This window comes from Lissotriton vulgaris, chromosome 9 (genome assembly GCF_964263255.1).
Source record: "Lissotriton vulgaris chromosome 9, aLisVul1.2, whole genome shotgun sequence".
Lineage (NCBI taxonomy): Eukaryota > Metazoa > Chordata > Amphibia > Caudata > Salamandridae > Lissotriton > Lissotriton vulgaris.
The window spans coordinates 594,173,034-594,190,369 of record NC_141697.1 but is presented as its reverse complement, the minus strand read 5'-3'; the positions used below and the strand labels follow the sequence as shown (position 1 = coordinate 594,190,369).

The 17,336-nt window shown below is 46.4% G+C and overlaps 1 protein-coding gene across 1 annotated transcript in view; it reads left to right on the top strand.

Moving 5' to 3' along the window:
* Nucleotides 1-17,336, top strand: part of EML3 (EMAP like 3) — a 398,769-nt gene that overhangs the window by 224,968 nt on the left and 156,465 nt on the right. Inside the window, exons 9-10 of the mRNA XM_086938192.1 lie at nt 2,709-2,858; nt 16,626-16,695. Of these exons, the coding sequence (XP_086794318.1) occupies nt 2,709-2,858; nt 16,626-16,695 (220 nt within the window). The remainder of the gene's footprint in view (nt 1-2,708; nt 2,859-16,625; nt 16,696-17,336) is intronic.

Genomic DNA, 17,336 nt, shown 5'->3' with positions numbered 1-17,336 from the left:
CTTCCCTGGACTGGAATCAAGCATCCTAGGATCGGTTTCTGGCTATCAGCCGTCTTCAGCCAGGATAGCTTGACTCCAGTGGCGTAGTGAGCACTGGACCCACGTCTGGGCATACTCTTCCCACATAGGGTGAACAGCAAAATACACAAGATGATGGACGGAATGTTGCACAATGGCAAAACATTCACCCCCAATCACAGATCTAGGTTTAATCCATCGTTATTTTGCTCACCAAGCCACCCCAGTTCAGACATGGCCATATGCAAATCAGTCTTGACCCTGATTCGGGCTGGACTGTTCCCATGAGGCACAGGGTCAAGACTGATTTGCATATGGCCATGTCTGAACTGGGGGTGAATGTTTTGCCATTGTGCAACATTCCGTCCATCATCTTGTGTGTTTTGCCAATTATAATAACAACACAACTACGAACCATTGTACACCCACAAGTGTGACAATTCGGATTATTTCAGCCCCCCAAAGCTATAAGAATGGTTTTGGCAGCAGTTATAGCCATTGTTAAAGTATATTGAATTAATAATTAACTATTGTTGTGGTCATCTCTAAATTAGACAGACAGTGAGCGCCACCTTGTGGCAGACTGTCACAAGCGGCTGTGTTGATATTCAAGTGCTGGTGCCAAGCACCGGAAACCACCGGCTCAAATTAAGCACTGCGTCAGGTTAATCTCATCCACAGTTTAACTCTCTCAGCCCTTTCTTCCCTTCCCCAGTGGTGACTGCCTAACATGTGGGCTTTCCAGAAACGGAAAAAGGGAAGTGTTTTTGAGGAACTACCCCCCCCCCCCCCCCCCCGCCCCCCCCGCAACCCCTTCAGTTAGTTATCAGCTACCTGTACATAAAATATGTGGGCCGTTTCATTTGCCTGCAGTGATTTCCAAATTGAACTTTTACTTTCAGTTCTGCTTGGTAGTCACTTGTAGACAAACTCAAAACTACACTTAGCAAGTATAGCAGTTGCATTTATATTGCGCTTCCTGTCCTTAACAAGGCTCTGAAGTCCTTTACCGACGGGCAGCACGCTACTCCGTGGTTGCACTATGGATTGAATAGTGTATGCTTCTGTATGGGTAACCTAGGTGCTGTGCATGAGGACCCGAGATGTGGTCTTACCTTGTTTTTGTCACTGTGCCTGTGTGAAAAGCATTGAGGGTTGGTTAGGAAATGTAAGCAGAAGGGACATGGTCATTCAGGCGTTTACTTACCATCGATATCTCAGTCAATGAATAGTGGTGCAGCTTAATTTGGTGCAACTGTCAAGTAGGACCAGATGCGTTGACTCAAGGAAAAATCCAGGGATAGCTAAAGTAACATCTTGTGTCCTTGGAACTCAACTGTGTCATATCTGATATTCAGGGAAACAATAAGGAGTGTAAAACTACAGAAAGCTAAAAAAAATCTTTAACTTTGCTTACTTTCTGTTGCTAACACTGCTTTAATGCCCATGAGCTGAGGGGTAGAAATGGCAGTGTAAAGGATACCCAAGTCAGGGCCACTGGAATTATGCTTTCCGCATAGTTATAGATTTTACGAATTTGCCATCCATCATCTGCTGCATAATTTGCAGATTTTAACCCCCAAAAAATGTTTTAAACTCACAGAATAAAAGTTACTGAAACTGCAGCGATGCGTGTTTCTCCGCAGTGGAAGGCCCTTCACCAAAGTTGACTGTTCACCTTTAACTTACCTACTGCTGTATTTTACTGTTAAACTGGTACTAAAGAGCTGAAATGTTTGTTAAGATTGTGTTAACGTGTAAAAATGAGAAACTAATGAAATAAATATTATTGCAAAATTTGCAACATTATTCAGCACAATGTGGCTTTAATTCTTGCATTATAGAGTCAACTTTGCCACATAAATCAAGTGACCCTGACACAAGGGCAAGTCAGGGTAGCAGCTGCTTCCCCTAATTGACATTCATAGCCTCACAAATAAAACTGTAGTTGATGTGTGGGCCTGGTTTCCTTTGTAGGTGACCTGCGGTCTAATCTGCATCAATCTTCTGGGCTACCTATTGGCTCTCAAATGTAGAGTTTTCTAGACAACCTTCACACACATTTTTTGCACAAGAAGAAGAATTTACAAGTTCGTGAGAAGCATCAGACAGGGTAGAAACCAGTTTGTCCTGTTAGGCACCAACTTGTCAAGCTTCACAATAAGAATTATTTGCAGGTTCGAGAGAAACATCAGACAGGGAACAAACCAGTTTATCTTGTTAGGCATCAGCTGTTCGCTGGCCAGGCCTGGCAGGGGCGGTGAATTTTGCCAAGTTTTGATCGGTTTATTTCCTGCTCGTTTTCATTCCGTGGGAGATACCAACATCTACATTTGTTTAAAAAAAAAATATATATATATATATATATATATATATATATATATATATATATTGTGACGTCAGGAAGGCTGTTTTTTGCTGGAAGCCTTCTTCCCAGCTCTCTTGAGAGCATAACCGAGCTACAGTCAAGCAGAATCTGGATTTAAAATAAAAATAAAGTAGACTGCAGAAGTAAAATGTTTGCCACCACCTGTGAGAAATAATACTCCTGCCGCATGACCAACCTGTCTACTGTTTATTCTTCTATTGTCTTCCTCTCACGTTTCTTCCAGTCTAGGGGTCTCTAGTGCCACAACTAAACTAAACCCAAGACCTTCCGGCCCCTTTCCTTGACAAGAGCTGGTCTTCAGATATGGCTACCGAGGTCGTGACTGCCGTTCCAACCTGTATGTGTTGGCGTCGGGCGAGGTTGTCTACTTTATTGCCTGCGTGGTTGTGCTGTACCATGTGCAAGCGAGGACCCAGAGGCACTACCTGCGTCACACCGACTGCGTTCGATGGTAAGGGGGCGCATGAGGTGCGGGGGTGGGATTTAGAGGAGTCAACCCTTTGGTAGAAAAGGATGTGGTGCCAGTACCTGGCAGCAGTGCCTTAGTTAGTTTGTACAACATAAGTGCCCGGCTCCTCGTCAGGAGGCTCCTGTAGCTTGCGCCACCCATTGTCCCTGCCAGCGTTGCCAATGACAGTACCAACACAATTACTATCACACCCTTAAGTGTGACTATTCCATGCCCCTAAAGCTAAACGAATGGCTTGTGTGGCAGGCATGTATTCATCATTTTTAATGTATGCTGAATTAATAAACAACTGTTGTTGTGCTTATCTCTAAATTAGACAGTGCCACTATGTGGCAGGCTTTCATACGTGCCAGTATTGACAATTAAGTGCTGGTGCAGAGCACCGGAAAACACTGGCTCAAATTAGGCACTGCAGAGTGACAGACACTGACAGCATAAGATGTTGGGAAGAAGGTGTGCAAGGAAATGATGTACAGGGATCATTGAATGGGAAGGAAATGTAAGGGTATTGTTAAAGATAGTTAAGGGGTTTGCTGGAGGATAGTAAAGATACCTGGATGGATGAGCACAAAGATGGTTCTTAGTGGGTAGTGGGGTAGTAGTACCTTTTGGGCCCAATTCACAAAGTGTTTTCCATAAGTAGTTGTGCCTACTCGTGGCGATCAGGAATTGAGTTAGGAGAAAGTCACACCTACTCACTGAAAATGATTTGTGAATTGGGCCGTGATGGGCTTTTGTACAACGTAAGTCAGTCGTCAGATCTTCTTTATTCAACTGAGATAGCCATAAAAGTGCAATGTCCTTTTTCAAGTCTTTACAGATACACCCTTGTGTCATATAGCCATGCATTGCTGGGTCCCAGTATAGGATTCCAGGCCAGGGGGTACGCACACTTCCAAATCCATTGGGGAAAGTGTGTGTTTGTGTTTGTCTTTGAATTAATATGTGTCACCACATAATTTAAAAAAATGTTCATTGGCAGGTGACAACCACAAGGTGCAAATTCCATCAGCCAATTTGGATTAATTTACAGCTAGTTGCCAAGAGAACACTTGGCCCCAGCAGTTGTCCATATGTTATGATTTGCTATGAAAGCTTTTCAAACTTTTAGTACTTCTTCAGGTTCTAAGTCTTGGTATGAAGAGACATTTTTGTGGATTTTCTTTTGGTGACAAAATCATTTTCTCCTAGCTCAAGGACTTTTCTTGTCAAAACTACCTTCCTGTAAAATTGTCTACCAGTTTAAAACAAGCTTTGGCAAAGCCACTAGGTTGGAGCTTTGAAGCTAGTGCAATGGTTATTTTGCATGCTTTTTTTATTGCAGGCATATATCACAAAAAAAGGAGAGAAAAAATATATGCTGCCACCTAAGCATGGACACTGTATGCTTACAGTATATGCTTTTAATGAAAATCTTAAATGTAAAAAACATTTACTGAAGCAGATGTTTTACAATAATGTTTTTAATAACAAGCCTTATAACCAAGCCATGCACTTTATTATGCAGTGTCTGTTTTTTTCCGTGTTGCGTCTTGGCATATTCAACAGCTATGGTGGTGGTGCCCAAGAGTGCGGCCTGGACAAATAGAGCTGGGGCACAGGTTTTATTAGGCCCATCACAGGTTCACTTACTACACGAGTAATTGCCATTTAGATTAATTGGATCTAAATTCTTACCATGTGGATATGCTGAAAATCAGGTACTAATCTGCCCCTAGGGCATACCTGTCCACTTGAAGAACAATCTCACAGTCTGAGAAGGGGGCAAGGTCTTGAAGGGGGCGGGGCCTAATGCCCAGAAGTACCTTCGAGGCACTTTTAAATCCCTCCTCGCTCCAAAGCCCCCTCTTCCCACGGACAAACAAGCATTGGAAATGCAATAGGTCTCGCAGTAGGAAAGTTTGAGCTATAGGTGTTATTTATTTTTTTGTTTTTTATTTATGTGTTGTTTTTTCTAAATAGCTAAATTAATAGCTTTCTTATTTACAAAGCCAATAGTTATAATTTTTGTAAATGTGACAACTCTAGCATTTGTAAAGCAACATGTTTTGTATTAACGGGACTTATATGTGACTTATATGTATTGATATAAAAAAAATCAATGGCTTTAAAAAACAATTAATAATTAATACGTAAATAAAATGGATTTTATTTTATATTGCCAATAGCTTAACGTTTATTAAATATATTTAGTGAAGATGCTGTGGTTGCGCTGAGTGAGGGTGAGGGTGAGTGAGGGTGAGGGTGAGTGAGGGGTTGAGGGTGAGTGAGGGTGAGGGGTTGAGGGTGAGTGAGGGTGAGTGAGGGTGGGTGAGGGTGAGGGTGAGTGAGGGTGAGTGAGTGAGGGTGAGTGAGTGAGGGTGAGTGAGTGAGGGTGAGGGGTTGAGGGTGAGGGGGTGAGGGGTTGAGGGTGAGTGAGGGTGAGGGGTTGAGGGTGAGTGAGGGTGAGGTGTTGAGGGTGAGTGAGGGTGAGGTGTTGAGGGTGAGTGAGGGTGAGGGGTTGAGGGTGAGTGAGGGTGAGGGTGAGGGAGGGTGAGGGGTTGAGGGTGAGTGAGGGTGAGGGGTTGAGGGTGAGTGAGGGTGAGGGGTTGAGGGTGAGTGAGGGTGAGGGGTTGAGGGTGAGGGGTTGAGGGTGAGTGAGGGTGAGGGGTTGAGGGTGAGTGAGGGTGAGGGGTTGAGGGTGAGTGAGGGTTGAGGGTGAGTGAGGGTGAGGCTGAGGGGTTGAGGGTGAGTAAGGGTTGAGGGTGAGTGAGGGTGAGTGAGAGTGAGGGTGAGGCTGAGGGGTTGAGGGTGAGTGAGGGTGAGTGAGAGTGAGAGTGAGGGAGGGGTTGAGGGTGAGTGAGGGTGAGTGAGGGTGGTTGAGGGTGAGGGGTTGAGGGTGAGTGAGGGTGGGTGAGTGAGGGTGAAGGGTTGAGGGAGGGTGAGTGAGGGTGAGGGTGAGGGGTTGAGGGTGAGTGAGGGTGAGGGGTTGAGGGTGAGTGAGGGTGAGGGGTTGAGGGTGAGTGAGGGTGTTGGCTATTGTGCGCCGGGGTTTACACTACTTCAGTTAGGGCCGCACACTGCATGTCAGAGAAGAGAGAGAAGGGGAAGGGGGAGGAGAAATGCGACACGGCGGGCAGGGGAGGGGGCGGAGCGGGGAGAGGGAACAGACGGAGGGAAGGCAGATAAGGGGAGGGGGGAGGAGAAATGCGACACGGCGGGCAGGGGAGGGGGCGGAGCGGGGGCCTACGTGTGTGATTAAAAAAAGATCAGAATAAACCATGTTTGTGGGCTGGGTCTGCATGGCGATGTTGAAAGCTTAATTTGCTGTGTTTAATTTGGGGTTGAAAGCAATGTGGGAAAGAGGAGAGGAAGTGAGCAGGCAGACACAGAAGCAAAACAGTCTGTGTAGCTGCCTTTAAAAGAGTGGCGGAAATGTCAGGGGGTCTCGAGGAGCCCCTGCAGGATGAGGTAAAGGCGTTTATCAAAGAGGCATTGAAAGGGTTAGCTCACCCCAGTAGGCAGTTGTCTGTCCTTGAGAGACATTTCAAAGGCATTTGCGGGCAGACCTGGACTCTGTGAGGGCTCATGGAAGGGCTGGATGTTTACACCAAGAGGCTCACTGAGGTCATCAAAGTGTTGCCGCCAAAGTGATTGCGGGCGCTTAATGAGATGTATACCTCTCGGGTGGCCTTTGGTGGAGGGGGCTGGTCTGTACTCCTGCAGTCTGACTGGCGAGCGGCAGAAAGAAAATACTGCTTTTGGATGCGTTCGTTTGGAACGGCTTGGCTTCCATGTTAATTTGTAGTGGGTAAGGCAGTGGCACTCGGAGCCCTGACTGGCTATATTGTGTGCATTTGGGTGGACCTGCGCCGGTAACCAGTCTTTGCACTGGTGGGGACGAGCTGCTCCTTTGACTGGTTTTCGAAGCACTTGTTCACAAGTGGGACTGTCGAACCTAATGTTTAGTACGTTTCGCAGTTGGTGTGCTTATAGGACGATATTCCTCAAGAAGACCTGGACATATGGAGGCTAAGAAGTGACGCAAGAGACTGCATGTTTTGCAGTCCCGTCAGCAAGATAACGCAGTCACAGATCCTGGGTCAAAAATAATACTTATGTTTTCGCTTGTAATATTGTATGCAGCGTTTTTTTGTTTTTTTACATACTAGCAAGTTGTTACTCTTCAAGAAACTGAGGATGCAAATGACTAAATACAAATATAAACAAGGCAGGCGGCTGGGGGGAGGAGAAATGCGACGCGACCAGGCAGGGGAGGGGGCGGAGCGGGGGTGTGGGAGGAGTGCGGGAACAGACGGGAGGGGAGGAGAGTAGGAGGAGGAGTAGGGGAGGCACGGCCTAGCGGCCGTGCAATCAAGAAGTGAGGGGGCGGGAGAGTAGGCAAGGCAGGCGGCTGGGGCCATGTGCACGCGCTTTTAAGCTCAATGCGCATGCGCATTGAGCTTAAAAGTCACGGGCACTGCAAGGAATCGCCACGATTCCTTGCAAGTTGGGGAAAGAGTGGATAAGTCCCAATACTCTCGCTTGCTCGATGCGCATGCGCATCGACAGGCGAGACCTAAAAAAGCTTGCTGAGGTTGGTGCCGATGTCCTGGGGTGTTTTTACACCCCTTACTGGATGTCGGCAGTTCCAAGCCTCGGAAAACAAGTTGGAAAACCAGTATTTACAGTAGTATTCAGCTCATTTTCCCTGCCACTGTGTGATAATGCTCCTCACCGGGGAGACCGTGTGATGGGAGTTGATATTGTGCTTCACACGGTGGCCCCGTGTGAGTTGGCAGTTATGCCCTAGGAACCATCGCTGCACACTCCTGGTTGGGTCAGGGGCCAGGCATGCATTACGCAGGGGTTATGGTTCTATGATTACCGCATAATACAATGTGAGAACAAGACTGCTGTTCTCTGTATTGGTGTCCAGTTATTGAGCCAATTCTCAATTGTGTAAAAGGGCATTCATTCCAAACAGACAGCAAGCTCTGGCGTGGGAATTGAACTTGTATTTAGTTACACTATTAATAGATGATCCTCCCATCGATGCTAGCCACAAGGCAAACATTGCATATTTAGTCTGGAAGATGGCCAGGAGGGCAGGTGAATCACAAGTATTGTCAGAGGAGGAGACCTTTACTGTTTTCACAGACATTAAACGGTTCCAAAAGCGTTCCTAAAATGTTTACCAAAAGTTTTCTCTAAACACCACGTGAACCGAACCAATTTCCTGCCGGCGTTCTTCCTGTCACCCCCTTCGGTGCCTGAGACGGCTCTAGGCCCTGAGAAACCACACTGCTATTTGTGGCTTTTGAAACCTCTCACAAGGGTCACACTGTGCCAAAGTCTATCAAAAGGCATTGTGTGGTCTCCAAGGACGAGCTTTCGTGTGTGTGTGTGTGGGGAGAGGGTGGGGGTTGTGACACCCCCAAATTGATGCATTTGTGTCTTTGTTGTTGGATCTGGAGGCCCTGAATCAGGTCTGCTATGCCTGTGTTGTATTTTGTCTCCGTCCTGATTGTTTTGAATCAAGAACTTAAATGTATATAACATAACATAACATGTGTATTTGTAAAGCGCACGTTCACCCAGAGGTCTCTGGGCGCTGAATAACAGATGTTCATTGTTACCCAACTCAATGGTACTCATTTTATCGACCTCAGATGGATGAAAGGCTGAGTGAACCCGCCCGGATTTGAACCTGTGACCATGAGGTCAAACACATACATCTTCACAGATGTACTCCTTAAATGGGTCTAAATGTACTTCTATTTTGGAATTCACAAAGATTGGCAGTAATAAACTTGTAAATCTGCGCCAGTCTCAGGTCCCCAGGAATGCTACTGGCAATCAAATACTCAAAATATGATGGGGCGAATGCTCACCAATAGTCTGAACACTGGTAATCGCTGGGGGTAGCATTCCAACCCATTGTTTTTCGCCCACCGTGACACACTGGACAGAGGGCCTGATTTAGAGTTTGGCGGATGGAGTAAATGCGGGTGTGACGCCACTCTGCCTTTACTTCTCCAGCCAAATTTAGAGATGACTGCCAGCCCCGCAAACATCTCTATACATTCGCAGGAACTGCCGTCATGGCGGTTCCTGTCAATGTAGGAAAAGTTTGACGGATTTCTGTCCATTAAACTTTTTCAACGTGTTTTCTTTTTCAGGAACAAACTCCCTAAGCGGGAGTTTGTTTTTGAAAAACAAAAAACTAATTACCCCCACATTATTGGAGCTATCTCCCAAGGTATTGGGTCATTTTTCAGTTTTTTGTTTACTGTCTATCACCACTAAGGTATACTTGGTGGGAATGGACAGTAAAAAGCCATCTGCTCTGGTGATGTTCACAAACTTTATCTTATTGAAGACACCTGCAGTGCAAGATGTCAAACGGCAGATGTGGGGCTCTTACTTCTCTCCTGGGATACAGATCACCACCTACTGGTCTGAAATATTCAACACAAGCCTTGCGTATGGACTTTCAAGTCCCTAGGTATCCCCTGAACACGAGGCTGTGCTGGGTCCATGATGTCCCTCTCATCTCCCGCCGAATCACAGCAATGTTACTGCTCTAAGCCAAGGGTAAAGTGACAGTACATTGGGGTTGAACCTCAGTCCCTAAGTTGCGAGCCCGGATAACTGGCTTAGCTTACTTTAGTGAGCAACAAGATTGATACTGGAACCTTATGCCCCATGCATCTCTGCATGCAGATATTTTGGGACCAGTTGTCACGTACATTACCTCTGTGAGAGGTCTTGAATACCCAGTGGGACATACACCATATGACCAAATACCTGACTACACCCCACTGCCTTATCAGACGCGTGGCCAACTCTCTCACCCCGTCGCTCCAGGGGGGTCCCTGGCATTGAGTTACATAAGCTGCCCCCATTCCAAGGGCCCCTCTGTCCCTCTCCCTGCATAATATACTGCACTACTCGCACCTTGATTGATGTACCTTGCCTGTCATGGCCCATCTGTCAGGGTAAGGGAGGGTTAGGTCTAAATTTGACCAATTCTCGTGTGATCTCAACCACCTTGTGGTATATGTATGTTGCATGTGAGCACTGATGATGGATAGAATGTACATGTTAATTTTTACTTTTCTGAAACGGCTAGAGGCGAAACGCGTCATGCAGGACTGCTTGGGTGTTATTTAATGAAATAAAAAACACTTATCTTTGCACAAGATCTTGGGTCCGGCTTGTTCGTTTTTCCGGTTGGAACAGTGGAACTGGGATGCTGATAGCATCGAGCAATACAGGACTTTATATATATGTGTGTATATATATATATATATATATATATATATATATATATATATATATATATATATATATATATATATATATATATATATATATATATATATATATATATATATATATATATATATATATATATATATATATATATATATATATATATACACATTTTTGGGAAGAGGTGTGGCGCAGCGGCCAGGGTGCCTGACTCTGGACTACGGGGTTCACAGTTCGATCCCCGGTGCTGGTGGCAGGTTAGCCCAGCACCATGTGACTCTGGGCAATAGCTCACTTAATCTTTCCGAGGGCCCCCAGCGCTGGGACACCACTTCAGATGTAGCTGTACGCTTTACAAATACTGGTATCTACCTGTCCACTCTAAATATGTCAGACCGTTGCATGGCTTACCTCCGATGGACCCTACTCCAGTGGTCCATCAGAGGAGGTTTTACACCATCATGTAAAATTTGCAGGTCGTCTGACCCAAAATCAGGCGGGGGGATCGTGAATTTTTCAGACAGGGTACTTTGTGTACAAACTCAGAATCCGCTGTTGAGGCCCACCTAACGCAAATCAGTATTGACACTGCTCCTCATGGGAACAGTCCATGCCGAACCTTGATCACCTCACCCAATCACCCTGCAGCCCACTGCTTTTTTCAGTTGGGAAATTTGAGATTTACACCCCCCCCCAACTCTCGCGGACTAAGCTAGCCCCTGGTGGTGTCACGTATCAAGTATTGCTGTGAAAAGTGGACAGGTTTCTTCCGGATGGACGCCCTGTGGCCCTTGCTCAGAAAGAAGCTGCCTGGTGGAAACCTGTCCACACCTTCTGTAGCATTATTGACTTCGTTACATGCCTTGCTCACACCAGAGGAGCTGAAACGTGGGGGATTGGGGAGTCAGAGAGGCAAAAGCGCCCACAGGCTTTCAGTGCTTGATGAATACAATTACTGCCATACGTTGTACAGTTTAAAACCATCATTTAGAACATCTCCATTTCAAAAATGGTTCCTTTAGCTCTTGAGGACACTTAAATGTGTGAGGTGGTACTGCGGAAGAATGTCTGCTCCCGAGTGGGGCCCACAGGCCTCCCATCTAAGTAACTACTGTACTGCTAGCTAAGTATTTAGAAGCGTGCGAGTCTCTAAGATCCAATGATAAACAAGCACTGGAAAAGCCAGTAGATCTGGAGTTGGATGCTAGCCTTTGGCTTTGTCCATGGTTGTTTTGTTTTATCATGTTGTTTGTAAAACTTTATTGAAGGAGCAGACAGGCTAACTCCAAAATACAAACAAATTGGCAAGAAGCAAAAAAATATTTGGGGTCTCAAAAATCAGTCACAAGGAAACCACTTAGTGCACGGATATGCTCCTTGTGAAAGACAGACAGCCGTCACTCACACTGAAGTTAGCAAGTGGCTAAAGTAGGTTGACCTACTGCCTAGGGTGACCAACTGGCATTGGTGCAAATTCAGGACGGTGAATGTAAAAATTCAGGACGAAGGGTCAAAATTCAGGACACAAATTCAGGACAGGAGGTCAGAATTCAGGACAAAACTTCAGGACAATAGGTACGTTTTACAGACACATCAGAGGTCGCGCAATAGTATATAAGTAAGCCCAGCCATTTCCAAACATATTCAACCATTTGCAAACCTATCCATCATGTATTCTTCCAAATATAATTTCACTCATCCATCCCTTCATCCATCCTTTCACTCATCCTCCATTATCCATCCATCCATCCTTTCACCCTATCCATCTGTACACTTATCCATCCCCTCTTCATCCCATCCATCCATTCACTCATCCATTCAGCCATTTACCCTTTCACCAATCCAGCCATCCTTTCACTTATTAATCCTTCCACCCATCCACTATTTTAGTCATCCATCCATCCTCCCTTTCTCTCTCCATCGACCCTTTCACTTAGCCATCCTTCCTTCCATCCATCCATCCACCCACCCACCCATCCATCCATCTACTCATCCACTCATGAATCCATCCATTGACCCTATCATTCATCCATCTATCATTTCACTCCTTCAAACATCTATTCATCCTTTTGTCCATCTACCCTCCCTTTCACTCACTCATCCATCCTTACATCCACCCTTTCACTCATACGTCCATTCATTCACCCTTGCACTTATCAAGCCATCAATCCATCCATCATTTCACTCATCCACCTATCCTCCCATCATCCACCAAACCATCCACCCACCCACCATCCACCCACCCACTCATCCATCCTTTCACCCACCCACCATCCAATCCACTGATCCATCTTTTCACCCACCCACTATCCACCCACCCATCCATCCTTTCACCCACCCACTCATCATCCAATCATCCTTTCACCCACCCACTCATCATCCATCCATCCTTTCACCCACCCACTCATCATCCATCCATCCTTTCACCCACCGACTCTCCATCCATCCATCCTTTCACCCAACCATCATCCATCCATCCATCCATCCTTCTCCTCATCCATCCATCCTTCCCCTCCATCCATCCATCCATCCATCCATCCATCCATCCTTCCCCTCATCATCCTTCCTTCCCCTCCATCCATCCATCCTTCCCCTCATCCATTCATCCTTCCCCTCCATCCATCTATCCATCCTTCTCCTCATCCATCATCCTTCCCCTCATCCATTTTTCCCCTCATCCATCATCCAGCTACCCTTCCACCCATACATCACGCTATTTACATTTTCTCTCCATCCTTCCCCTCACTCATCAATCCATCCATCCTCTCTCATTATCCATTTATTCAATCTTTCATTCATCCATTCACCCTTTCACTAATTCAGCCATTCACCCATCCCTTCACTTACTTACTCGCCGACCTTTCCATATTAATTTTGAGCTGAGCCCTTTTGAGAAGAGGCCCATCAAGAACTTCACCCTCACTGCAGGGGCCGTTCCAGGACTGGGACAGAAGCCACCCAGGGCGGAGACAGGATCCACCACAGGGGGGGGCAAGAGCCATCACAGGTGGGGGTGGACTGGAGCCACAACATGGGGGGACAGGAGCCATCACAGGCGGGGGTGGACTGGAGCCACAACATGGGGGACAGGAGCCATCACAGGTGGGGGGGGACTGGAGCCACCACATGGGGGGACAGGAGCCATCACAGGTGGGGGTGGACAGGAGCCATAACTGAGGGGAGGGCAGGAGCCATCACAGGTGGGGGTGGACTGGAGCCACCACATGGGGGGACAGGAGCCATCACAGGTGGGGGTGGACAGGAGCCATCACTGAGGGGAGGGCAGGAGCCATCACAGGTGGGGGTGGACTGGAGCCACCACATGGGGGGACAGGAGCCATCACTGAGGGGAGGACAGGAGCCATCACAGGAGAGGGAACAGGATCCACAGGATCCACCAGGGTGGGCACAGGGGTGGGCATGCAGTATTCTAGTATCATCTTGGGCTCCTCGCCCCCTCCTGCACAAGACAACGAGAAGACAGGCTCTCCAAAATGCCATCCCCCACTGTGATGTACAGTACTTACAGGAGATACTCTAAGAGAACTGATTAAACTGATTGTCCTCCATACTTTGTTAATCAGTGTGGGTGCGATTGTGCCATTTCTTTATTTTCTTACATTATAGACTGCATGTTTGAAGAACCGAGGTTTGCTTATAATTTAGTGACAGTAATTACGCTCTGTGAAGAGAACCACGTGCTGCCTCGGTGTAATCAGGGGTGTAATCTGGCCGAGTCTCGGATGTTTGGGGCCCTGGGTAGAAATGGAACGTGTGAGCCCCCCCTCTAAATAGCAGAGACATGACACATTCAGGGCTGTTTGCATCTGAATAGATGTCGCTGCTCCTGAAGCTGCAGCCCCTCCCTCTCAGTCACCCTCGAAGCACCTCTTAACAGGTCATCAAGGGCTGGAGGTGTGAGGGTTACCATCCCGCTGTGCCTCTCCAATGCTGCGGGGCATCTGAGGAGCTTTGGTGCAGCATCAGAGTGAAGAAAGGAGGTGGGTGCAAGCTGTGCCGGCTTTAGGGTGAGGCAACCGGTGCCCTGTGAAAATGACGGACAAATGGCGTCCGTTAGAGATTCCTTCACGGACAACGGACAGACGGCCGAAATTACGGACTGTCCGTGAAATTTACGGACGGTTGGTCACCCTACTACTGCCCCATATTGTATGCTATAGTAGGCAGAAGAAAAATGTGAATGACACAGCTACAATCCAATAGATGAAGAGGGCTAACTGAAAGTGGAGGAGTGTGGCTCACTGATTAGAGCGGCAGACCCTGATGCAGAGGCCTGGCCTGGGACCAGGGTTCAATTCCTGACACGGCAGGGTCCTGAGCCCAAAAATGTCCACGGACTCGATAATTCTCGCCTCGGTGCCTACTCTAATCATGGGGTCCCACGCTGCAACTCTGGGCAATAGCTTGCTTAATCTCCACTACAGTGGCCCACCCGCTGCGGGATGCCTGGCTTTCACCTTGGGGATGCCCAGTAGGGGTTATCTCACAGGGAAAAGCCAGGACGGGTTCCCAAGGCAAGCGTCTTGATGCCTTTGGGTGATATGTGCGCTATATAAGTCACTTTACATTTACAGAGCCCCTCTAACGCCAGACCAATAAAATTACTTATCTGTAACACTAGTTCTTCAAATATGGTATTTTTCAGAGATTCACGCATATCCCAAGTGATGCCTGTATTCACGGATATCTCCATGTGCCATTAATTGGATCTTCCACTATACTGTGCTACAAGAACTCTAAAATGGCTGAATATTGTTAGTTCTATGGTGTGGCTCTTTTGCTAGATGCTGGGTTTTAGCCCAATAATGTGTATGTATGATTGATACCGAAGTGAGCTGGAGAGAAAAGTCACAAGTAAGATGCTTTTCCTCTGTGAATCTGTGTGTAAGTGCAGGGCTGGATTAACCATTAAGCACAATAAGCATGCTTAGGGCATCAAGGGAAGGGGGGCACTACAGAAATTTTCCATTGCCAGATTTACCATGGACCATATGGTGCAAAACTGCAAATGTTGCAATTAGAAAAAGTAGGGGAAAACTTTTCAAATATAAATAAAGTGAAAGCATACAAAAAGAAACATTATTTTCCATCTTACTGCAAGTTTGGTTTCATTTTGAAAAAAAAAATGTTATTTTACGGTTTATTATTGTTTATATTTTAAAACATATATATGGGGGCACCAAAATCTTTTAAGTGCTTAGGGCATCTAAGGGTCTATAGAGCCCGATGTAGGTAATAGTGAAATACCGAATTCTAAATACCGAATTTTACCGATTCGGTATTTAGAAATCGGTATTTCAGATGTAAGTAAGAATTCTGTAAAAAATACCAAATGCTTATTATTCGTTATTACCGAATCGGTAATCGAGATTCGGTAATAACGAATACCTACCCATTCATTCATATGAGCTTGAGGCCCATAGGAATGAATGTGAAGACATTCGGTATTACCAATTCGGTAATACTGGGAGGTATTTCAAGAGTACCAGGGTGTGCAAAGGACACCCTGTTGCACCCCTGGAATGTGCATGTGTGCACATGTGGCACACATGCATGCCCTAAGGGTATGCACGTGTGCCACATGGCATTTCAAAAAAAGCAAGAAAGTGCTTTTTTAAAGGAATTCGGGAATTACCACCAACTTGAAGTTGGTGTTAATTACCGATTCCTTAAGGCCCAAAAGCACTCTTTAATATGCTTTCTACATTGCATTTAAGGAATCAGTATTACCGATTCCTTAAATGCAAGGCCAATAAGGAATTGGTGATTCCTTATTACCGATTCCTTCCCTACATCACGAATGCCTAAATACCGGTCGGTAACAGTGAAATTTACTGAATTTCACCGTTACCGACCGGTATTTGGGCCAACCACATCGGGGCCTTACAGAGTGCATGGCCTCGGCAGCATTCAGTACCCATAATCAATTAACAAAATCAATGTTCTTTGAGGAGTAGTACAGCTACCTCGAATGAATGGCGTAGGGTGCATATTATCAAGGGCAACAGAGAGAGTGCAAGTAACCAAGCTTATCTGGATGTTAAGTTATGCTAAAAAACATTGCTGCACTTCACGGTATAATATGTGCAATTCTCTCTGTGACACAAATGGGGTGTGGTTTGTGATAAATAGAAGTGGCTTGCAGAAAATGTGCATGGCTAGCAATGTTGGATGCAGAATACAGACATCAACCACTGCCTTGGAGCTGAAACCTGTGAGTAGAGGACTTCCATCTAAACACCCCATTCCCAGCTCTTGCCGTTGGCGGCAGGTCCAGCAATACTCCCCTCTCACATCCAGAGGAGGCATCCTTATGCTCTGACCCCTCTCTCAGAAAGCTAAGCCGAGCAACGACCTCTCCATCACCTCCAAAGCAGGGACATAGCATGTTCTCTCCATTTCTCTCACTTGTTTCTCACATGGCCCTTCTATGCCTCTCTCCACTCTTCCTCCCCCCATCTCCCTCTGCAGCTTGGCTGTACATCCGGACAAAATTCGTGTGGCCACTGGACAGACGGCAGGCGTGGACAAAGATGGCAAGGTAATATTACCACCGGGGAGGGAGGTCATTGGCTGTGGGTTAACAAACAAGCTACAGAAGAGAAAATCAATGTTATGAGGGCCTATTGGAAGCCTCAGCAACTTTCCTACTTGGCATCGGCACTGAAAGAGACATTACGTCTGGGTCACAGTCACGGAATACACAAGGTCAGTGATGAAGCCACAGTGTGGTATTCAAAAAACTATGGGGTTTATTTACCACCAAGAACTAGTGGATGTTCCTTCTACCATATTTGGTGGGAGATTTATAAACATTTTGCGCTGGGTTAGCGCCACAAAAATGACGCTAACCAGCGCAAAATGTGTTTTTTGCTATTTACCTTCCAGCGTAAAACTTGTTTTGCGCTTTAGTGCACCCTCAAAGTAGCGCAAAGCAATGCAGGGCACTGCTTTGCGTAACTTAGAGCAGAGGGGTGTTACATAGGTGGGGCATGGGCGTTCCCATGCAACCAGCCATGCCTTTCGACGCAAAACCATATTTACAAAGATTTGCGCCAAAAGTTTACGCCCCCTTCAAAGGAAGTGCTAACAGGAGAAATGCTTTAATTTCTCTGTGCTTTTCCGACTTTGCATGCGTGCTGCACTGTGCAGCACGAATACAAAGTGGGGGAAGCTTTGGAT